Genomic DNA, 25,018 nt, shown 5'->3' with positions numbered 1-25,018 from the left:
TAACACTATTTTTTTTCCATAAAAATAAACATTTTTTTGTAGCTAAATTTTTTGATGTAAACAAGGAAAACTGAAAAAGAGAAACTGTTCTGCATGCATATAATGTTTATCGTTGATGTGATAGATTTACAAAACTGCTGTTTTTATGTAATTGTTCTACTTCTAGTCGTCAACCTGAACCTCTCAAAGATCCATTTGGATCAGTTTCCCACTGAGATGAAAGCACAGGGAGTCACAACTCTAGATGTGTTCGAAAAAATGTTTTTGCTGATACATCGCGACAGGTCATTTGGCAATACTTGTATTGTTTCACAATGCTGTCAGGATATTTGAATTATTTATTGACCGACCAGTCCAGGGTATCCCTTGCCTACGCCCAAGTGGCCGGGATAGGCTCCGGCAACCCCGTGACCCCGAAAGGGAATAAACGGTTAAGAAGATGAATGAATGAATTATTTATTTTTATAGGAAAGAGCCGCATGTGGCCCCGGAGCCACCGGTTGCCGATCCCTGTTCTAGTTGTACAGTTTCTCTTGCACAAACAGAGAAATTAATGCTTTACATTAATAGAAAACTATTTAAAAGGGAGTCTCCTGATTGCTGTGCATTTCTTCTGACCGTACATACAATTGTACTTTGATAAAACAGGAAAAATACAATCACTTTAAAGCTTTTAGTTGAAAACTATGATTGAATCTTTTATTGCAACTTTTTAGAAAAATATTTTTGTGGTGCAACAATTATATAAAAAACAGTCGTGCAAGATCCTGGAGGGACAGATTTATGAAACATTTTCATGATTCACAGTTGTTTGAATGAGCTGTGACCTGTTTGTAATTAATGGCACTTACATCATTTATTCCCTGTGGTTCACATAGAGCTCATCTGTGGAGTCAGCCGCACCAGAGAACACATTTGTAATTGATCCAGAACCCTTAGGGTGCATTCACAGCTGCAGGTTCGATCTGCTCCAGGGTTCATTTGGTAGTCAATCCAGTGCACCCATGGATAACATCGCTTTTGCTGATGCCCTTTTATTGCTGCTGCTGTCTCATAAAGATGTTGGACTTGGTTAGATTTATGCTTAAATCCAGAATCACACCATAACAAGCCATTACAGCAGAAAAGCCCAGCAGTTTATTAATAACAGTCACCATCATTCCCGATGTCTGGCTTCCAGATATTGTTGAGATGTTTTGGAGTCGGGGCGCCAGATGCAAAAGACAAAAATGCATTTCAGCAAGTCTTGGTGGTTTTGTTAAATCGAGGTGGCTTTTACTGTAGACGATCTCTCAAGCCTTCCCACCCTCCACAGCAACCACAGCATTCTTTTGAAATGTGGATTTATTCTCTCTGGAACCCACCCTTTTCACTTTAGCATTTCCTTCTGTGTTTTCTCTCGTTGTTTTTCATTTTATTGAAGAACCATAAATAACACAACTTGAGAAAGCTTGTCCCCCTGTTTGTCCCAACAAGCTGCTTCAAATGAACAGCTGCCTCAAGCCTTGCTGCTGAAGTAGGACCATCCGAACTGTTTGGACTCATAAGCACTGTTGTCTTGATGAAGTCATTTATATTGTCATATATCTATTTTTTGTTGGCTTTTATTTGGCTACATATCACAAACCTTTACTTTTTATTTATTCATTTATTTATTTATTTCCCCTCCACAGTTAACTATTATTAGTAATATGAGTGTGTATTTATATGTGTACGTATAAAACATTGTCATTTCTTTTGTTTTGACTGATTTCTATTGTAGGAAATCCCTTAGGGGGGCTGATGCCATGGGAGGGTGGGGGAGGTTTTTTTGGATCGTTTAAGTTATGTCTTGAACTATCATTTGAAATGGTTCAATAAAAAGTTGTTCACAAAAAAACAAAAACTGCAAGGCTGACTGAACATTTAGCATTCAACACAAGCCGATTCTCACAAGATCTTGTTGTTTTGGCGCGGTGTAGAGCTGCTCAAAGAGGCTCAGTGTGCGGTGCTCCCAACTAGCAGTCGGGGGTTTAAGTGGAAAACAAGAGTCAGACGCTGAAGGACGCTCATAAATAATTAAATAAATATCATCTTGGCGGCATTTGAAATCGATGCCCACTGCAAACGTTCATGGCGGTGAACATTGTGTCAGTTGTCTTTCATTCAAGGCAGAGTGGAGTCAGTTGTGAAGGGATTGTCTGGAAACTCTACTACCCCTCGCATCTGGTAAAGGGGCTACAGCTATGTGGCGATTGCTAAATCAAAGGTTCTGGGTACTGGTAATGGTTGTGGCTCCACTCCTGGTCTGTCACAAACTCTGCCAGTAGTTCTGTGTCTTGATGCAAGTCTGCCGATGACACTTTCAGAAAGGGCTGCACAATATGAGGAAAACTCGCGATTTGTGATATTAGTGATCAATATTGCGATGACGATATAACTTGCGATACATGAACAAACAACAAAACAACCAAAAACATTTCCATTTCACTGCAACAGTTTAATTTAAATAAGAGTCAACACAACTTAAATTTGACTCTAAACAACCCTAGTCCAGTGTTTTTCCCGCGGCACACGAATTGCCCTCATTAACTCATCTAAAACATTTACCATCTCCAGGATATCAGCTCTTTGTTCATCCAAACAGGCCCTAATAAAACACTGAGTAGTTAGGAATATAAAAGATCATAAAATACTTATTTCTTTGTGTCGAGTTGATTCTATTAAAGACATTTTGATAAGAATGACGGTACAGCGATTTAGCCGTAGCTTCAGCTGTTTTCGGAAAAGTCCCGCCCCTTTAACTGTCTCCACCAATCATTCTTGGAGGCTGAATCACACGTCATCAGTCTGACCAATCAGAAGTGGTTCAAGTCTTCACTTCCTTGTTCTTAATTCTGCTGATAAAGTCGCTCAGTTCCAACAAAAATACCAGCTAAAGCTCGTCTTTAGCGGTGTAGCTTTCCACAGAATCCGGTATCAGACCGTGGAACAAGTGAACAAAACAATGAAACTCAGAGACGCTAGTCTGTCTGTGTTTGGCGGTTGTTTGCACTACGTCTCCCATGATGCATTGGGTTAAAGTGACAGCGTCTCAGCACACAATGAGTCTTCCTTGTTAAACATCTTGAAACTACAACGAACACACAAACAGTTTTTAAATCTTCTAACTTAACTTTTATTACATCTTTTAGAAAAAACAGCTGCAGCTTCCAGCTTTTTCTACCACAATTATCACAAAAATGCATGTGAGATTGCAGAGGGACTGTAGATCAATACAGACTGAGTTTCTCCTTTTTTTTTTCTTTTTTTTTTTACAATTTTGGATGCTGGTGTGCCGCAGGATTTTTGTCAAGGTTAAAGTGTGCCGTGGCTCAAAAAAGGTTGAAAAACACTGCCCTAGTCTACAAAGGAGGCGAGCATCGAACATACAAGGGCTCCATCCGATTGGTCAACAACATGAAGGGCTCCATCGGATTGGTCAAATTTGATTTGTTAAATACTTCAAACTGCCATAAGATTGTTTTAGTGCATTTAAGATAACAATTTTCATCGTCTTTTGCAATATTATGCGTATTCCACAGCTTGATATCGCGATAACGATAAATTCGCGATTTATTGTGGAGGTCTAGTTTCAGACAAATATGCCAAATATGACTGCCTACTACCAACCCAAAGGTAAGCTATGGTCAAGGTGGTGCTGATCATCTTAAGCGACGTTGTGTGTTCATGGCTGTTTGACTGATGAACTTCTAATGACTTACTAGCAAAATCAGCTTTTTATACCCGCAGAATGTTGAAATTGATGCTGCATTGAAAAGAGTTTTCCTTTAGAATTGTTTGCCTCTCGCTAAGAAATCAATTAAGTCACAATGGAAAACACAAAAGGATTCTATCATCCCAGTACAATTGACTCCTATCCCGAAAATCTGTGTGTACAACATCCACTGAGTTTTACACTAAGTCCCTGACTTGTGAGTAGTGTATATGTATTTCTAATGAACGAAAGCCAAAGTAAACACGGTTGGAGTACCTGTAGGTCATATGGTGCAGGAGATCGGGGTGAAGCTTAAATTAGCAGGATTTGTTTGAAGGCCAGGAATCCTGCAGAGAGGCCATTGCTTTAAGAGCAGAGAAAGGTGGAAGTAGGAAAGTTTTTGAAACCCCAGGAGCACTTTATGAGCAGGAACACTTAATGGGGTGTATTTCGTTCCCTGCCGAAGGAATTCTCAAGCGCTGCCTGCTCCATCGCTCTCCTTTCCCTCTCCCTTTGATCTTCCACCTTCTCTCTGCAGCAGGTCTGCCCTCCACCCTCTCCATGTTTTCCAACAGATTGATTTCCTTATGCCCCCCCTCAACCTTTACCTCATTTTTGATCTTGAACAGAATCTACACATTGGGGGCTTGCGGGGTTGTGATGCTTGTAATAGGGAAGAGGGTTTGATACCTGCAGTAAAGCTTGAACTGCACCCCAACATGCAGACCAGTGGTGCAGAGACGGCAGCTCTGTTGAACGTATCCCAGATGTGCAGCAGCAACTGCTGGTTTAATGAGAGAACAGAGAGAAGTGCATGTACAATGCTGCCCCGTTTATGCTGAAACTGCAGGAGAGGACGTCTGACTCTGGTCTGGTTTCATCACAAGATCAATTTGCTGTTTTTGCCAGACTTATCTAGCCCATGTAATCCTAGGATTTCTTTTTTTTTAACTTAGTTTTCAGCCAATTCAAATTTGTGATGGTTAAGATTTTAAGCTCTTTTCCTTTCTTGTGGAATGAGTAGATTAATGCGGTTCCAGTTTCAAGTGAAAGCTGTATTGAAGCTTTAAAGTCCCCCTCCAATCATCTTTTGATCTATTTTTAAAGCGTTCCCAGTGGTCTTTTATTCAGGGTTATGCTGTTTTTAGCCAAAAATAAAAAAACTTTTGTCGTTTTCTAGGACGTAGTGTCTGCAGAACAGCAAGAGCTCTTTAAAAACTCACCTCAGTTATGGGTGGGGCAGCCAAAATGACAAGCAATATCAAGCTGTACATTTTGGAGCTAGATGTTAGCTCAGACGGGGAAAAAACAAAGACGTACATGGATCTATTTGACTGCGAGTGGATGCATCAGAATGAAGCAGAGCAGGGAGCGTGTGGCCCGCCGTAGTAGCTTCTACCTTACACCTACAAGCTTTTTCCAAGAGCATTTTGTCTGCTCCTGATTCACAACAACTGAATAAAAAAATGCAATTTTGAGCTTAATCTTTTATGTATGTCCTTCATAATAAGAAAAATGCACATGCACAAAAAATGCCTCGAAGGACATTTTAAAAACACCAAAAACACAATTTTCATCAGTTTGTCTTTAACCCTTTGATGCTTTTTGATACAAATGTGCATCAAACCACAGTAGCTCCAAAATTACCTTATTTAGCATCTACTTGAAAGTATAAACATCAATTATTTGTATTTATTGTTTAATTTTTTTTGTAGCTGGAAAAAAATTCAGACATCAAGGGGTTAATACTTTGGTATCACCTGAATGTGTTTTAGTAAAAGGAATTCGCCCAAACAGGAAATTTTGGAATTTTTTTCCCCTAAAATTTGAATGTATGAATGCACAAACATAGCCCTTCTATGCAGCATGTTTGACCTGGTCATAGACGTGGAGAATACACGGTAAACGCAGATTCCTGCAACCATGCAGTAACATTCATAGGGAGAAGCAGTGTGATGCTGTGGGGCGGTATCTGCCTCATTTGAATACCAAAGCTGGTCATCTTAGAAGGCAACCACATGTCAAATGGATCAACAAAATGACTGGTGGTTCACAGTTTGAACCTGAATCATGGTTTGCTCCATTAGAACATCAAAAAAATCCAATGTTGTGACCTCTACGCCACCGATCAGCTGATGTTTAGACCAGAGTGACCAGCAAAATCCTATTGATTGACTTGACTTTCCAATAAATACATTTGTAAAGGTAGTTTTTTATCATTAATCAATGTCCTAAAATTTGAAATGGATTCCCAAGTAGAATTTTCACAACAAAAAAAATATGAATTTGAGTTTATTTCACATCATTTCAAATCATTTATCAGTTTTTTATGTTTAAAGGCCCGTTCACACCGGGACGAATATTCGCCAGGCGTTATTCGCCAGCGTTTTTCGCCACGTTTTTTGTGTTCACACCCAGGCGATTTTCGCTGACGATGAGCCGAGCGAACATGCAATTTCATTCCCTGACATTAGATGGCGCTTAATGTAAACAGAAATACTCCTGTACACAAGGTGGCGCTGCGCAACTTTACGCTTCTTAAAGTCGCTTTTCACTCAGAAGAAGAGAGCAAGTATTTACATGCTTGTCAGAATCAAACAAAGAAAACATGAATATTTCAAGCACCAGTAGCTCCAACTGGTGCTTGGTTCGGGGATGTTTTAGAATGTCCGTCATTATTTCTTCGCGGCAGTGTAGACGCTACTTGGCGTCTATCTTCTTCGCTGGTATGTGTGCTCAGCAAGGCAGTTTTGTGTTTGAGCGCCCCCAAGTTGTGTTTTACTGTAACTTCAGAAGCTCCAGACACGTGAGCAAAAGCGCCGTTCTCATTGGTCGAGTAGATTTCGACGCGACGCGTCGAAAAAAAAAAAACGAACCCGAGGCGTTTTTTTTTTTGACGCTTTAACGCGTGGCGTTTTTTCGCGTCGGTGTGCACACTCTCGTTGGTGCCCTTTGTTTAGTCACGAGGCGTTAAACGTCGGCGAAAATCGCCGGCGAAATTCGTCCCGGTGTGAACAGGCCTTTAGGCTGTATGGTGGCGCAGTGGTTAGCGCTCTTGCCTCACAGCCCCCGGTTCAAGTCCCGCCTGGGGGACCTAAAACAGAACAACAATGGGGGACTTTTCTGTGTGGACTTTACATGTTCTCCCTGTGCATGCGTGGGTTCTCTCCAGCTTCCTCCCAATGTCCAAAAACATACTTCATAGGTTAATTGGTTACTCTAAATTGTCCATAGGGGAGATTCACACTCACATTGTGTGATATGTGTGGCCCTGCGACAGACTGGCGACCTGTCCAGGCTGTCCCCTGGTTTCGCCCACAAGTAGCCAGGATAGGCTCCAGCAGCCCCGTGACCTTGAAAGGGATAAAACAGCAGAAGATTAATGAATTTTTATTCTTTTGAATTATATACAATTCTTTCAGTTCTCTCCTTTTATTCGTGTTCTTTTCTGTGCAAAATGCAGCACAGAAAGTATTTCAACCTTCAACTCTTCTGTCTGTTTCTTTTTTGTTGTGCGTTTGTTTGAGTCTTCCAAATTTCCACTCGGGCTCTGCCTCCACCTCCCCTACAGGAATGTGAAGTATGCTTGGATGTCTGAAAAAAAAAAAAAGTTTTTTTATTTTGTCTGGATTCTTTCTCTGTGTTCACTGAAAATATTGGCAACCTCCGAACACCGAGACTGTAGTTTTTTGGTTTAAGACACTTCCTGCTCGGTTTATTCTAAAGTAGGCCGATTGAGATTCTGGGGAAAGCAGGGCCACATGGATTGTGACCCACTGTGGGGTATTTTCTAACATAAAAAAAGGATAAAGTCCAAATGTCAGAAAAAAGCAGATGTGTGTGAGTTTTTAGCTGCTGCATTGCCCAGGACTTCCTTGACTTGTTTGGTCTGCCGTGCGAGGGTTTCATGCCACGTTATGGCGAGTGTGGAGCTTCCAGCTCTGTGTGCATGTCTCTGTGATGAGGCCTGCTGCCACAGCATCCAGTGACCTAATGCTAAAGGCAGCAGACTCCACTACTATTCACTGTTCTCTCCCCTCTCGTGATTGTGGTCCGTCCTGTCACTAAGCACTTTGTCATGCTTAGACGAAGACAATTATTGGGGGGGGGGGCTCGGGGGTTGTCGAGGAGCAGGAATGTCACATGCATTGATGGGCTGTAGCTGCATACGCTTTTGGCCAAGTTGCAGGACAGAGGTTACAGAGCCTTTCTTCATACCAGAGTGCTCTAACGGTCTGTGTTCTTACTGTTGTGACGACCTTCTGATATATTAGAAACAGTCCAATGACTGTTGAACAGACGCATCATCCACTAGTTAGTTTTTTACTTATTTTAAGGGTTGGAATTGTTGCCATGTTTACCGGTTATGATGTAACCAAACCCAATCTTCCTTTAACAAAACATAAACAAATAAAGAAATATAGGGTAAAATGGCGACCAAAACAAGCTTGATATTTGTTGGAGTGCTTTAATTTAGCTGTAGAGCTGCTGGTATGATGGTCACCTGTCAATCAAAACGATTGACAGAATGAAGTAAAGACCTCGTATTTGTCCATAATTCTGGTCATGGCTTTATTTTTTTCTTCTTCTGGCGGGTGTTTATATGTCGGTGGTACTAGCTAGTTTTGTAATGTTGGAATCTCCATGCTGCACAATATCGCACATCCACACCATCACAGAGTTCCAGTCCAAGGTCGCAGCAGACGTCACTATCAACACAAGATTGTATTCAAGTCTGTTTTAAACTGTGTGTCTCACAACATGAAAAATGTTATTAATAACTTATAGAAATCTTTAAGATCAGTGACGCGGGCACGTCTCAGAGGAAATCCACCAATCAACATAACACGGATAGATGCATGATCTAATCAATGCAGTGTCAGTTTTCAGCAAATACATGAACCGTTGACTGTAAATGAGAACTGGACTGAGCGACTCTTCCCTCCTCATGTTCTAAAAAGGAAGTACAAGAAGCCAAAATCCCATAGACTTCTATTGAGAAATAAACTATTGTTACTCAGTCATCATATTTGATAGAAAAACCAATCTTGCTCTGCCATCTTTTTTTTCTTACTTATCCTAATTTTTTTTGTAGCGAGCGTTATTTAAGTGGCCAATCAGATGCCTTAATAAAAGTAGGTGGTGCCTGATGGCCCAAAGTTGAACGTTCATCCCACTTTTAAGTGGTAGAGGTGTAGACGTCCAATAGTTTTACTTGCAACAAGCTTGATTGGTGTGAGTGGTTGCCGTAGGAACGTTGACTCTGACTGACACGGACCAATCACTGCTTATTGACAGCGTCTGGCTCCAACATGTCGGTTTCCGTATTTAATATATATATACTTCTGGAGGGTCCACTTCTCATATACAGTCAATTTTACAGTCAGTCTGTTTTAAGCTTTAATGCACTATACCTTAATCTTCCACTTTTCTTTTGTAATATAAATACACAACACCCAGTCGTTTAAAAAAAAACAACTATTGCAACATGTAAACTTTTATTTCTCTGGTCGTCCTTCCCTCTGTTTTTTCAAAGAACTGGACTATTAAACAATTTTTTGACTTCAGGCTGGAAGTTTCAAGGTAAAGGATTGTTTACTAATAAAACCCTAAAACAAATGAAACCCCCCCAGTAACAGACCACCTAGTGGTTACTTTTATTTTCAAACCAGCCTCAAAACTGAAAAATGGTGTTAAAAATATTCCATCTGTGTCCTTAAAGAATTGAATGATTAAGTTGCTGTCTGGCATTTAATAAGCTTTAATAAAAACATAAAAAATGAATGCTACACCCTGCAACGGGCATGGTGAGTATGTCTATTGTAAAAATTGCATTTTTTTTCAATGAATATTTGAATTTAAACTGTGCTGTTACCTGATAGCAAGATTATCAGCTAAGGATTTCTGTGTGGACTTTGGGTTCTCTCCCTCCGCTAAAGTCTTAAGACTATTTTTGTTATGGCCTGAGCCCCAGTAAGCAGGGAAAGGACAATGTTGTAACTGTAGGGCTTTATTTTTGAGATTAACATTTTTTTTTGGGGTTTGTTTCATAAAAATCTAAGGAAAGTTTCTGCCTTGGACCAACACGTTTTCCCCAAATTGTGTTCCAAGTTTAGGCTTTATGAAGCATTTCACATAAATAGGTGGATGTCTTAGTGAGTCATAATGCCGCCATGGTCAAGTTCATCTTACTTATACATATCTTGTTCATACACAAGCCCATTTAGGAAATTAGGAACGTCTTCAGTAAACAAATTCTACTTTTAATTAAAGAGCATTTAAACTGTTAGTATTTTACTGGCTAAAAATAGCAAAACTTTGGTGGGATTTGGTATTTAGTGACAAAAACTCAAAGTTGGTTTAAAAAAAAGACCCCGTTTAAAGGCAGCAATATTCATAAGTACTAAAATAATCTTTTTAAAAAGTCAAATGTTTGTGCTGTTAAATCCCTGTTTTTCACATTTAAAAGATGAAAATGGTTCCATTGGAACAAAAAGTCCTTCTGGCTTTGACAATTCACCACAAGTGTCATTTCAACAAAAACTGATTCTTTAGAAGGTAAAAGACCCATGTTTCAAGAAAAATGGTCTTATCAAGAAAGTGTTTCAATAGCAAAAAATCTCTAGGCCTAGTGGCAGATTTTTTTTGCCTATTTAAAAAAACGTTTTTTTCATTTTGAGAATATTTGAATCATTACTATGGAGCCTGTTTTAGCAGTGAGCATTATAATCATCCTTTGCTTTGGTGACAGTGACTATAGGCCGTTCATGGTACCAATGAAAGTAGCAAAAGGGCTGCCCACGAACGCCTCGTTTTATAGACATCTATTTGACATAAAGTCGAGTAAGTTCACGACTTCTTGAAGAGATTGGAGTTTGAGAGCTTGGTCAAGATTTTTGCTGGTAAACTGTTCCATGGACAAAAGTGACCCGCTTTACTTTAGCCAAACCTGTAAATTCACTCCAGGTCCCAGATTCAAATTGAACTCTTGCATAGAAAAAAATCCCTCATTTTATTAACATGCTTCTTCAAAAGTGCAATGTTTTAAAGAGAAATACAATGAAAGGGAATCATTTTGGCATCTGTTGCCATTACAAGTAATTTAGCAAAACTGGGAATACCAAAAATAGAAGTTGTGTTACTGAAAAGGGCCTGTTTTATGTTTGCTATTAAGTAATCATATTTGTCAATAAATGTGTCACAATGCTCTTATTTTCAGTTATCTAAGAGATAAGGCGAATCATTTATGAATGAGCTACTCTGAAAGGCCAAGGTCAAGATAAGACTTTCAAAGTGTAAACATTGTTTCTGAAAATTAGATTTGGTCAGTCTTTTTCGGGAAGAGGCTCTCTTTTCAATATTTGTTTTATTTTTCTAAAGAAATAACGGATAAATTACACTTTTATTTGCCAACAGGGCATGAATGTCATTCGAAAATGTGACCAAAGTGCTCCAGTTTCTCCCAAAAGTAGTCTGAAGTTCAGTTCATGTTATTTTTTTTCTGTTCAGCAACAGCAGGAGGATGTGATTTGACAGAGTACTTTATTTTGAAAGGAGCTAGTATGTGCTGCTGTCAAAAGTAAAATAATGTAAACCTTTATATTTAGAAAAATATGTTCACTTTAGTAATGGAAGGAATTTTAAATATCAAAAACCTAGAATTGCTTAACGGTCAGTAAAGTATGTATCCGGGTCTTTCGTTTTCTAGATGGTGAAGTGGAGTTTTGCGGCTCTCTCTGGGTTTGGTCAAAATGGCTCTTTTAGTGTCTCAGCTGCTGATCTGCTGTCAGGTCTTCTCTTCTTTTGTATTGTTGCCTCTTTCCTGTTTTTGGCTATAGTGTGAAATGCTTTTAGATTTTTTTTTTTAACCTTTTTTTAAACCATATTTTGCTGCCACAGAATCCTCCATTTGTATTTGCATTTAATTCAAATGATTTTCTGAAATTCCAGACTAATCCTTTCTCTTAGTTCTACATAACTTTCCACGAGCCCTGCCATTTTTTTCATTTAACTTGTTTGATTTTTTTTTACTGTTTGTGTATCCCAACATTTCTTTAGTGTCTGTGCTCTCAACCAGTTTGCCAGTTTTCACAAAGCCCCGTGTGAAATATCACACGATTCTCTGGGCCCCAAACACGTCATTAACCTGGACTCCTGCTTGTGGCGCCGCTGCAGGACGTAGCTGCTGTATTACAAACTCACTCCAGTAAATCAACAAACTTGAATGTCTATAAAGGTCTATCAAAAAACGTGTGTTCACAAAAAAAAAAACCCTCTCGATGCACGCATTTCCCATAAACGACTGATCTGCACTGCTGCCTTTTTTGGGCGTAAATCAAACAAAACATCATAAAACTTTATTTCTAAAGCATTTGAAACAGCTGTTGTTTGATCTGTCATTCTGTTTTTAGTTGTGGTGAATTTCAAAAAAGATCTCGTGTCCCCAAACGGCCCACCAGCTGATCCTGTAACTCCTAGACGCTTCGTTTTTATGAGGGACTGAGAAAGCTTCTGGAGCGCCTTGTTGTCACAGCTTTGCTTCACTAGAGATGGGCTGCAGACTGAACATTTGAAGCTGTAAAAGCTATGAGCAGCATGGGGCGTTCGGCAGTGAAGACGCTCGTAAGGATGGGTGTTTGCAGCAAATTAGTTTACCTGATGACTAAAGAAAACGGATGTTTCAACTAAAATCGATAGAAAAACAGTTTTTCTTGCCGTTTTGCTGCAGGTGTGAGGCTGCTTTGGGGGGGGGGGGGTACAGCAGCAGCAGCAGCTCCCACTTGTCTGGAGAAGCTGTGCAGATCCTCGGCCTGCCCGGAGATATCTCCAGCTCTTTTTAGCAGCACATTCCTGCAGTGTGAGTCTGCACAGCCAACGAAGACGTCCAGAAATCGCCTTTTCACCTTTGACCCCTCATCACCTGACCCTGAGCTAAAGTGGTGTCCTTCTCATCTGTGGGGCTGATTTTAGCTTTGATGTTTATGACAAAAATGGATTAAATGAGGATTTTTATGGCTGAGTTTGGTTCTCCGTCCATCCATCCGTTTTTTTTATCAGGAGCGGCCTAATCCCTTTCAGGGTCACGGGGTTGCCGCAGCCTAACTTACCATCGGACGAAGGCGGGGTTACAGGTCGCCTGTCTGTTGCAGGGCAGTTTGGATTTCAGTGCTGCTCTCTGATCGAAGCTCCAACCGTTAACCCCTCAGTCACCTGTACCTGTGCTTAAGGTTTTTGGGTCGTCTGGCCCCCTTGAGAGTCATGTAGACAGGACGGGCCGCATCTTAAGGGGGAGGGCAGGTTCACATGCCGCCACCTCAAGAGAAGTCATGAAAATGGAACGTACCATTGTTGAAGGAAGGATAATGCACGTTGCTCGCTGGGGAGATGCCGTCGTACGGTGTTGTACCCTCATGCCACACTGTGGTTGTTAGTAAGTTGTGTGTGCTGGCTTCCTACAGACGGCTTGCAAATGCTGCACGCCGGGTGTCCACGTGATACGCAAGAGCCTGTGGGATCGCAAACTACACTACACTGTTTAATTACCTCATTTCTAACAGACGAGCTGCACGCACGGAGCCACACTTATCACTGGAACAGCCCTAACCGGCTGCTTGCACCGTGCAAAGGGTTGAAAAAATGCCTACGTTATGCCTGCATCTCACCAACTTTACCCCTCACCTAACGCGTTGTTTAAGTGTTTGCTACGTCCTGTCGCCCGCTGCACGCCTGTAGAAAACCTGCATGAACTTTATTCTCACGACGGGATCACCGAGTCGTCTACGGTCTCGATACAGGTTTGGGCAGTTTTGACGAAAGCTGAACCTTTAGGGTGAGTTCAGTTTTTGTTGCTTTCAGTAAATTTGCTGCTAAAGAGTTGGAAAACAAAGTAATTTTTCGGATGAATAGAGCACAGTTTCATTTGTTGTCAAAGCAGAACTTTTCTGTTTAGTTTGTGCACTCGACCTGTGCCTCCAACAGGTCACTGCTGTGTTCAGCATCTCAAATGAAAGACCCATTTTGATGAAAACTGTGGGTTTTTTGGTGTGTTTTTGACATGTTTAGTGGTATTTATAAAGGAATGTATAAAGAAAATAAAGCATGACCGTATTTCTTTATTCAAATTGTTGTGACTCAGGAGCAGATAAAGACACTGTGTCCTATAAAAAGACAGGTTTTTGGCTTATAAAACAGCATCATGAGAATTAAAAGACCACTGGAAACACTTTGAAAATAGATCAACAGATGAATGGAGGGGGACTTTAAAAAATCTGGATGAATAATCCAACATTGCATCTGCATAACGGCCAACAGCAGGGCTGGAGAAGCTGCCAATCAAGAGTGAAGCATGTCATTGTGTCTGAACGGGACGGAGGAGCGCTCTGCACTTCCTCCTCTCTTTCACCGTGAAACTGTTGAGTAGATCAGATGTTCCTGCTGCTGTTTCCAGTGTCGTGTGAGTCTGTTCTAGTACAGGCAAACTATGTGGCAGGGCTCCTTGTCTAGAAAGACATGCAGGGTAATGCATAGTACTTTCACACAATCCTCATCCACAACACTTCTTAAAAAAAATGTATTTTTTGTCATGAAAATGTCAAAACTGCCTTCTAGTGAGTTGTGAAGAACAGCTGTGAGACATTTGGGCCCATTAAAGCCCAATTCTGACTGGATTTCTGACCAAAACATCCTCCGTCCCGTTGGAACCCCTGCCGATGGGGTGGTGCGGTCTCGGAACCAGACCAGAGGGAGGGTGTGGACACAGGGTGTTGCACCGAAGAACCCTGTAATGAAGGCGCGCTGCCATCATGCCGGGGAATGGTTCCCATCAGAGAAAAGGAGAGTTGCACTTGTAGCAGAAATTCCAGCCGTGGAGCAGATGCCGGTCTGGATTTAATCAAGTGAACTTTTGCCACAGCGTGCATGGAAAACTGGAAAACTGGAAAACTTCACGCTCGCTGGCGTTCAGGGGAGTGAAAGGGAGCATTTATTTAGACACCGGAGAAAGTGTTGGTCTTTTAAAACCCAGTTTATCCCTCTTGTTTTTTTTTTTCTTCTTCTTCTTTCTCTAATTAGTTATTTTAAATTTGCTGGATTAGGAAATTATTGCTGAGTCGACACTCGGCTTTCAGAAGGAGTTCAGTGTATTCACGGTGTGAGGACAAACCGGAGGGAGTCTCCGTTCACGACGGTGAAATCCAGCCTTGGAACCTAAAAAACAGAAGAGAAAACCTGAATGTGCAGCAGCTGATGGTCCCGCTGTGGAACTTCACTTCCTGTCCGATCAGGCGTCGCTGTGTGCAGATTTCCTGTCCGCCTGAGGAGAGGAAGATGCCTCAGATTCAAGTTTCTTCTGCCACTGAGGGCTTTTTTTATTTAAACTCACACGTGTAAAGCCAATGATTAATTCTGCATTTTTTAAAGCTCCACTGCAATGAAAATGTTTTCATAGATAAAGAAAATGTAGCTAAAAATGGAATATTTCTAGATATAAATCATTGTAAAACAGGAAAAAATACAGTTTGAAAAAGAGTTTGTGTGACGTAAAAAAAAACACTGAAGGGGCCACAAGCCCCCAGCGACAGGGGAAGGGAATAGGGGGCGGAGTTGCCCCACACTAACAGTCACAGTCGGAGGTGACGTTCTGCTGCTCTGCAGGAACTATGTCCTAGAATACAACACAAGTATAATTCTTAAAAAAGACGACATTTACAATAGATCAAAAATGATGGGACTTTTTTTTTAACCCAGCATCAGTCTGGATGGGTTTGTGATGTTCTTCAGAACACGTCAGAATGTTTTAACCATTGGTGATCTTCATCACGATGGATTCCCTTCAGGAAGACGCGTGCGGGACGCCACAGGTGTGTGTTTGGACGTGCCGCAGCGCTGAGTGAGCAGAGGAATGCTCTGCTCAGGTTAACGGACATCTCCTTCTGTGATTCTCCGTTTGTTGTCCACTTTCAAAATGTTTTTTATTGCTCACATCTGGAATGGAAAGGGATGAAATGAAGAGCGCGCTTTTCATGTGGAAGTCATTTTCGGCCACATCTGGGTGAGGTTTGGACCAAAGGTTTCTGGCGGTACGGCAGATGGTTTGGTTTATGAAGGAATCATGCACGGACTGTTGTTTGACCTTTTTGGTGGAAACGTTTCAAACGCCATTGTTGTTTTTCTCGTTTCTGTTGCAGAAGAGGTGGACTACAGTACTTTTGGCACCAACACAATAACGCGTAAGAAGAAGGCTGTCGTGGCGCTGCGCAACAGCGACATCAGCCGCAGGCGCCCCAACATCCACATCGGCATGCCGCACGACTTCCGGCCCGTTTCCTCCATCATCGACGTGGACATCCTGCCTGAATCTCACCGCCGCGTCCGCCTGTACCGGCACGGCTCGGACAAGCCTCTGGGATTCTACATCCGGGACGGCACCAGCATGCGCGTGACGCCTCACGGCGTGGAGAAAGTGCCGGGCATCTTCATATCCCGCATGGTGCCGGGGGGTCTGGCCGAGAGCACCGGGCTGCTGGCCATCAACGACGAGGTGCTGGAGGTGAACGGCATCGAAGTGTCGGGGAAGTCGCTGGATCAGGTGACGGATATGATGATCGCCAACAGCCACAATCTGATCGTGACCGTCAAGCCGGTGAACCAGCGCAACAACGTGGTCCGCAGCAGCAGGATCTCCGGCAGCTCCGGCCAGTCGTCCGACAGCAGCGGGTCGACCGGTTACCCGAGTTTGTCGATGGCCGTAGCGCGGGAGACGCCCCCGGGAGCGCACGGTTACCACGACGACCTGGAGAGCGACGAGGAAACGGATATCGTCATCGAGAGCAGCCTAAAGCGGCCGTCTCAGCGGTCCAGCTCCTCTTTAGCGTCGAGCGCATCACGCACGCAGCAGCAGCAGCTGCCGCCGTCCCACCGCAACCCCCCCACACGGCCCTCCTCCATGGTCCTCACTGCGTCCTTCCACTCCCAGACGAGTCTGAACGGAGGGTCCCCCCACCACCACCACCACCACCACGGCAGCCTCAACCAGCAGCTCCACAAAGAGCCGAAGCACAGCCAGCAGCAGAAACCCGGTCAGCCGCAGCTCCACAGCAGCAACCCCGCCCTCCGACACAGCAACGGCAGCCTGCACAAAATCCTCAACTCCCTGAAAACGGACCCACGACACAGCTTCGCCCTCCCCAAGGGAGGGGTGGAGGAGGATGGCACCGTCATTACCCTATAATGCCCGCTAACAGACAGAAACATCAAAGCTGCTCACAGACTCAACTGGAAACGCCAGCATTTCACTTCAGACACACACTTCTGTTGATTTGTACTAGATTATAGGAAGATTCCCGCAACTACAGTGTAAATACGTGTTGTATTTTAAAAACACTCTTAGTCCAACAAGAGAAGATCCTGTATTTTCTTAAAGCTTCAGAACAAACAACTGTTTTTAGAGGATTCCACTGTAGCTTCCAGATCTGAATGTACTGACAGCTCGTCTCTGAGTGACCACTGATCAGGATCCTTTTATAATTCCTATTTCTTGGACCAACGTGGGCTTTTTTATTTTTTAAGAGTAAATGTATATTCTTATGAATGCTGTGTAGATTATGTTTTTAATGTCTGTTATGCATCGATGATTGTGATCAAATCATGTTTCTTTTTCAATAAATTATTCTATCTCTTTTATGCAAGCTTGAGGATATGATGTTTCTGGTTATAAAATGTTTGATTTTTAATATTTTCTTTGAAAAGCGCATCACTTTGAGGTATTTTTATGACAATTTAGAACATATTTGCCTTTCTATTTTCATTCATCATTAAAGATGAATGAAAAAAAAAACAGGCTTGCTTTCTATCTGAAAGACAAATGTCATAGAAAACCCAAGCAGTCTTTAAAAAAGCAACACTACTCTAGCGTCTGCATCAATTTAAATGTCCAATTTGACCTTTGGAAGTCTTTGTTTCAAATGCATTTGTCCCAGAATGCCATCAGCTCACTCGCACACAAGTTTTGTTGGGGAAGTAAGTATTTCATTTACAGCTGCTAAAATGAAATATTTAAACGATACACAATTCCCTCATCTATTATTTTTCATCGAATCCCAAAGAAAATGCAAGTAAGTCACCGATCTATGTTAAATTCTGCAAATTTATAGATGCAAAATGTGACAATTTTTGCTCCAAAGATTTGAATTTGAAAAAAAGATTTTTGAGTTTAAACTCTTAAACGTTCTAATCAACTCTTACGTTTTTAATATCTATGTGGTTTGTCAAATATTCCATGATACATATATTTTTTTCTCTCAGATTTCAGAAAGTATAATTGGACGGTTTTTGGAAGGATTGCCTGTAGTTTGGGAGTTCTACTTTTCTATGATTTTGGATTGCATTTAATTTTTATTGGATTTTCTGCGTTTACTCTGAGAAAGCTCCAAAATAAAAGCACGAACAGGATGTCAATCAGTAAAAATATATATTTAAAACCAAAGCAACTATTTTTATATAACCATGACCCAAATTGACTTTTTAATTAAAAAAAACATATGGGTTAAGTGGAAAAATTGCTGAAAACAAAGAAAATACAGTTTAGCTTCAAAGCCACCCACTCCCCTAAACATTCCTTCAAGTGTGCATATGTTGAGCTGAGTGGAATTAATCCACTAAATCTTTCCAAATAAACGCTCCAAAGTACAAACTATTATTTGTGTGCTGAATGATGTGATAACAAAGCTTAAGAACTGAGTTCAAGTCTCTGTCAAAGTCTCCTGTGTTTATAAGAACTGCTGCCACCTGCTGGCACAAATTATTATAACAGACAATTGAAATCACTTGTTAATAAAAAAATAAAAAAGGTATGTCAATTGTGGTAAATGGAGAGTAATCAAAAGTAAAAATATCTCGTACATTTTAATAATCAGGGTGAAATATAAAGTAAACTCCAAGATCTATTTTTCATCTGAAATAGCACTTGAACGTTTTAGATTGAGCAAAACACTGAACAACATGGCTCATTTTACTATGATACTCTTTCTAACCAAATTATATCCGTTATTATCCACCAATGCAGATGTCACGTAAATCCATACCATAATAAAATGTATAGTTTAAAAGTCTTTTTGTGTAGATTTTGGTGTTATTTGACAAATTGCTCAATTCAGAAAACTTTTGAGGAAGAACTGCATTCAGGTTAGCCTCCGGAACAAAATGTGTGACCTAGGTTGGAGCTATCACCGTAAATAAATAAAGAAATACATTTTGTAATTGTATGGAAGCACAACTGTATCTATTTGTTTCCCCCGCATCGACGTTTTAAATCGCTTAGTTTTGCATTTTAATATTTTTGACCCTCCGAGGTTTCCGTCTCCAGCGCGCTCCACGTGACCAGTCATTTGACAGGGCAAAAACAAAGCAATAAGAAGAAAAACGCCGACATGGAGCATCAGCGGGTCGACAGGGTGGGCCTCCTGTCCCCCCTGGAGGAGTCCAGCGCGGAGATAAGCAGAGACAGCGGCGTCGTCTCCCAAAGCGCGAGCAGTTTGTCGGTTTTGAGCGACATTCTGAGCAGCGGGACCGTGTCGCAAAGCCCCAGTTTTGGAGCCCCGGCGGCAGCCGTCCCGCCGAGCTCCTCCAGCCCCAACGAGGCAGCGGCGGACGAGGCGAGCGTACGGGACGAGCCCGAGGAGGACGAAGGGGTCCTGAGACAAGCCGCGCTCGATTACTCCTCCTATATCAGAGTGACAGCTGGAGAAGAGGTTAGTTAGTGGGAGGGAGGAGAGTCGCTGCTGAAACCTTCGCTTTGTTTTCCAACCTACAAACAGGGGCGCGTCTACAGAGGCGGGGGGCAGCACTATAACCTCCCTGCCCCCCCCCCCTTGATATATTAGTAAATAAACTGTATTGTAATAAATCAGTTAAACAACAATAAATCTTTACTTTTAATAGATATTTAATGATTTTGTGCTTGTTGCCTCTATTGCATTTAACTATGACAGCCATAAAGGAAGTGACATCAGCGTCTCACTTCCACTTTTTCTAAACCATCAAAATGCATTTACAGTGAGAATGATGCTTAACCTTTATTTAAGAAATGTAATTAAAATGTGTAGCCGAATGAACAGGATCCGCAAAGATATGTTACATCACATTGACGTGTTCTCCCTACCATGACAAAGATGGATAAAATGTGGAGAGGATTTCATGTGATCCATGGACACCAGTGAAGATCACAAATCATTGAAGAAAAAAGGTTCAGAGCACTGTCTAGTGGGTCTAGATGACCCCACGGGGGTCATCTGGACCCCACAAGACAGTGGGCCGAACAAGCCGATACCGCTGGACCCCACAAGACGGGCATCGGCTTGTTCAGTGCACTGTCCTGTCACTGTCACGTTAATGTGCCTTGGTTGGGAGTGGGGGGTCATCTGGACCCCACAAGATAGCACAAGGGTTAAAAGACTTGTGTCCCTCTTAGCTCACATATAGAAAACCTGGCTAACCAGCACGCCGCCACTCATGAATGAAGCTTAAGTGAAGCGGCGTGACCCCAGACCATGCTCATTAAAAGACAAAGACTGGACTGTTTTAGGTTTTGCCCAACTAGTCGGCGTCACTTAAATGCCCAGATTGTCCGTAAAAGCGAGTGTGTTTGGGCTCAGACGTCATTGACGCAGACATGAAAAGATCCCACAACCAAACTTAAACGTACTTGATCTCGTTGAAAACATCTCTTGTAGATCTTGTGCTTGGAGAAGAGCTTGGAAGAAATGCTGACAAGAGTGGACGAGTTCGTTGGGATGCTGGATATGGTACGGCTCTTTATTTGAAGAGGCAATAAAGCTTGAACACTTTTGAATCACTTTAACCACCTTAATCGAATCATTGTGGGCGTTCACAGATCCGTAATGATACCTCCCAGATAGTGAACGAAAATCTACCTCAAATCCAACAGAAGTCTGATGAGATGAGACAAATTTACAGAAGAATCGACAAATTAGAGGTAAGTCATCAGTTCAACGTCTAGTGCCATTAAATATTCATTTGTGATTGCAGAAAACCTACCTCTAAGTGACCTCCGGTCTGGTTTTGTTGGTGGCCGGGGTTGATGACATGAAAATGGGTGATTCAGTCAAGCAGTACAGGAACATTTGATTTTTGATTTTATTGATTTATTTCAAGCATTGTAGTCAAAGCAATAAAGAATTTACACATATTTATCAAACTCATTACAGAAATGATGAAATGCATAGATTTAAAAGACAGAAAACAAAACAAAAATGTCACTTAAATCACATTTGCTTAATTAAATACAGTGATCATTAACTGAAGTATAAGTAGAGTTTGATATATTGCTTGAAAAGGAGTGGGACGAAGCAAGCTTATATAATCCCACCCCTAGTGAGTTCATTCATTTGATAGTTTTACAGAGTTTTAAATCCGGTTCTGATCAGATAGATTCTCTTGACTAACAAAATCCAGTGCCTAGAAATTATTGATGAACTTCAGAAAACATTCATTCATGATTTCAGTAAACAGTAACGATACCGATATGTAATAATAATTGATTATCATTAGAACACATGATCACATTAAACCAGTAATTATTGCTACACATGGCCAATCAAGTAAAGAAAATCAATAGCTTATTGATTGTAATTCAAACATTTCAGTAATCATGCACATAATAATAATGCACATTACAATGTAACACTCAGTGGTTGTAATTAAAAGAGCTTTGATTATTTCACCACAATCAAGTTCACACATGGATTTGGAATTATTCAAACACCTGTTGATCCTTAAATCTTCTTATCTTCATATCCTGAAATAAGAGTTTCTTTATACATTTTCTTGAATATTTGAACATTTTTTGAGCACATCACTTAAACTGTTCCAAAGTTTAGTGCCACACACCGACACACAGAAACCTTTCTTTGTGGTTCTTATCAGTTTGATCTTGAAGTTCCTACATCCCCTCAGTCTGTAGCCTCCTTCATTTTCCTAGAACTGTTTTTGGATGTTGAATGGTAACGATTTCCCACTGGCTCTGTATAAAAGTTGCGCAGTGTAAAAATCCACAAGGTCATACAGTTTTAAAAGTCTAGATTGATAAAATAGATTGTTTGTATGATCAAGATATCCGGCTTTATGAACAACTCTGTCGGCTCGTTTTTGAAGTAAAAAGAGAGGATGTAGTGAGCTCTTATAATTATTCCCCCAAATTTCTATACAGTAGGTGAAATATGGTAATATTAAAGAACAGTACAATAAATATCTATTATTTTATTCTAATTTATGTTTAGATTTATTTACGATTGAAATACTTTTTGAGACTTTAGTTTGTATGTGTCTGATGTGTGGCTTCCAACTTATACATCATATCTTGTATAGACAACACTTTTCACGTCATTGTTTTCTTACTGAAAGATAGAACTGAAGCAATCATATCATGGTGATTATAGCGTGTAAGCAAATGACAATTATGTAACCCTAACAGACATTGAGATGGAACTTTTGTTCTGAAATGTTCAGATCTACTAGGAAATATGATTAATTCACATCATTTACTTGATATTGTCTGAGTCATGAAAGGATTTGGAGGCCTTAAAAATCTAAAAAGAGTAGTGTTAAAATGCCCCCCCCTACTAAATCCTGAAACTTGACGTCTATAAATATGTAAATGTATCAAATCCATAAAAGTTTTATTCTATCAAGGGGAAAAAAAGTGTACACTTCTGCATGTAAAGACTTCACTGTTTGCCTCAATTGATTTTTAGTTCATCTTTGTGTTTTTAAGTCTTTAATTTGTTTTAATTTCACAATATTCTTTGAATTATGGAATGGCTGATTCATTTTTGCCAAAAGAAAGTGGCTGACGGATGTCCTGCTTAGAACAAAAAGAGCCCCAACCATCATCCCTCCTCCTCTGTGTTTGACACTGGGGGCGGATTGAGTTAGTTTTTTAATTCTCTCCAAATGAGAGCAAGTAGACTCCACATTGAAACCAGGAAAAAGCAGTCAAGTAGATGTACTTGTTGAATACTAAAATAAAATACTAATACTTGAATACTATACTTGAATACTTGAAAATTACTTGAATACTAAAACAAAAATAACAGAAAGTTAACAATCCAGTGTTAATACACTGGATTGTTAACTTTCTGTTGTTGTTTTTAAAGATAACATAATGCAGGAGAATAAAACATTGGCCATGGCAAACTTTCAGTGCAACACTCATTTCAAGTAGTTTGACCAAACATTCGTGGCGCCTTTTAAAAAATCAACTTTTTTAATTGGTTCATCGTTCGTTACGCCTTTTTTATTGTAGGCAACAGTTACAAATAGCAGCTTTCATCTTGAAGCAGGAACTGTATTGCAGAAGCTCTCCGTCTAAACATCATTGGGTGCTGATTCATTATTGCAATTAATTGAATTCATAAAAAAAATCAAATATTTTGAATTGATTTTGTCTTTATTTAGAAATTCAAGTATTCATTGAAGAAATCAATTTGGCTTTGAATTCATATCTAAGAGTAATTTGTTGTTGTTTTTATTTTATTTTTTTTAAAGAAAACTAATTATAATACTTTAAATCGATGTTTATCACTTTTTCCCCTCGGTTTTTTTGAGGAATTTGCCATATTTAATCAATGAAGTCTCCTCATGTATTCAATTTAAATCTCTGTCTATGTTAAAGTTGTTTTTATTGTTGTTTACATTTCGGCATATCCCTTCAGGGGTCCCACAGTGAAGCAGCTTTCAGTCTTTTGTCAGAAAGCTTTATGCTGGATATCCTTCCTGACACAAGCCTGTATTTATCCTGGCTGGGGACCGGCACAGGTGGACCCAGACTTGGGGGGGGCCCCCCTGTTGCTACATGGTTAGGCTAGGTTGCCCAAGAACCCACACTGGATGAAGCTCATCGCCACATCTGGGAATCGAACCCTTGTTTCCCACGCGCCAATCCTACACGCTGAGCCATCCAGCCTCTTAAAGTTACCAGTGATCAAAACAACATCTGTTAATTGGAGGTTGAACTTTAAATGTATGAGTTTGGTATTTCTGCAGTAGCAGCCCTATGTGATGAACATTTTTGAGAATATTGATTCTATCTTCTGTCCTCTGCCTGTGACTCCTCTGGTTCGCCTGCAGGCCTTCGTGAAGATGGTGGGAGCCAATGTCAGCGCCATGGAGGAGCAGGTGGTTCAGGCAGAGGGAGAACTGGGAACACTACCCAGTACTTTTAAGAAGATCCTCCGTTCAGTGACTTCCCCGGGCTTTTTAAACGTAGGAGCTCCTTTATGACGCTTGGAGATTTTGGACTGATATACATATATATATATGTGTCTTTTGTTGTTGTTGTTGTTGTTAAGAAATTGGCTTTGTGTTTTTTCTGCTCCCCCACAGAAACCAGCCAGTCCAAGAAGACCAGCAGCGCATCAGCATCAAGAAATCCCCAGCGTGTTCCGGACAGATGATTACTTCACATCACTGCCAGAACAAGGACACAGCTGAACTTTAAAGTAACACTTCTTGGCTCTTTTCAAAAGAGGCTTTTGGCGGGAACTGTACAGACAACTCTTACTGCCAGATCACATGGTGCGGTGGCCTCCAGGCAGCAATAGTAGCCTTTATAAAAGACTTCCCAGGATGTCAGAAATGAGAGGACGCTTCATTTTTGGGTGTCTTTTGAATTTTTTATTTTGATTTCTTTTCTGGCTGCAACAAGCACTGAACTTGTTTTAAAAGTGCCTAAGTGTGTGTGGAGGAGAAATGCTAAAAGAAGAGTCTGTAAAGATCTGTAGATGTTGCCCTTTTCCAAAATGCATACATGTGTTTAAGACCTGCACGCTTTTATGACCTAATTTCAATTTCTGATCATCTCTCAACAGAGAAAAGGTGGGTTTTGCCCGATGATGCATTCAAGTCTTCCATTTTAAAATGTTATTTCTAGCCTTATCTCAATGGTTGACGGCTGCCTCACTTATTTTGGGCTAATACTTTGATAGCACCTTTTACAAGAAAAGAAAAAAACCATGAGCACAGACACAAAGACTTTTGTTTTATTATTTCAGAGGACCTATAGTGAGATCTTTTTGCATTCTTTCACACCAAACAAAGCAGCAAAGGTACTTTAATTATTTGCCAAAAAGCTGGTACAATTTTCTCATTTCTATGTTAGTTTTGATTTACATTTTTTTAAAATGATAATAAAAATGAATTTAAGACATTTTTTGGTTTCATCTCTACTTATTACTCTGTTTTCCAACACTGTTTGAAAAAATCGTTAAT

The 25,018-nt window shown here is 40.7% G+C and overlaps 2 protein-coding genes across 2 annotated transcripts in view; both read left to right on the top strand.

The window, feature by feature from the left end:
- Positions 1–17,416, top strand: part of pard6gb (par-6 family cell polarity regulator gamma b) — a 43,103-nt gene extending 25,687 nt beyond the window's left edge. Inside the window, exon 3 of the mRNA XM_004074241.5 lies at positions 15,922–17,416. Coding sequence (XP_004074289.1) covers positions 15,922–16,964 — 1,043 coding nt within the window. The 3' untranslated portion in view covers positions 16,965–17,416. The remainder of the gene's footprint in view (positions 1–15,921) is intronic.
- Positions 17,417–19,096: 1,680 nt separating this feature from the next.
- On the top strand, positions 19,097–24,956 carry bloc1s4 (biogenesis of lysosomal organelles complex-1, subunit 4, cappuccino). Its single transcript, XM_004074242.5, has 5 exons — positions 19,097–19,482; positions 20,464–20,535; positions 20,625–20,726; positions 23,879–24,013; positions 24,134–24,956. Exons 1-5 carry the CDS (start codon positions 19,162–19,164, stop codon positions 24,239–24,241), a joined length of 738 nt encoding a protein of 245 aa, XP_004074290.1. The 5' UTR covers positions 19,097–19,161; the 3' UTR covers positions 24,242–24,956.
- Positions 24,957–25,018: the final 62 nt, after the last annotated feature.

The sequence above is a fragment of the Oryzias latipes genome, chromosome 11 (genome assembly GCF_053564925.1).
Source record: "Oryzias latipes strain Hd-rR chromosome 11, Olatipes_Hd-rR_3.1".
In the NCBI taxonomy this organism is placed as follows: Eukaryota; Metazoa; Chordata; class Actinopteri; order Beloniformes; family Adrianichthyidae; genus Oryzias; species Oryzias latipes.
Note: the sequence above shows the minus strand (reverse complement) of the source record. Positions and strands in the feature narration are given on the sequence as shown.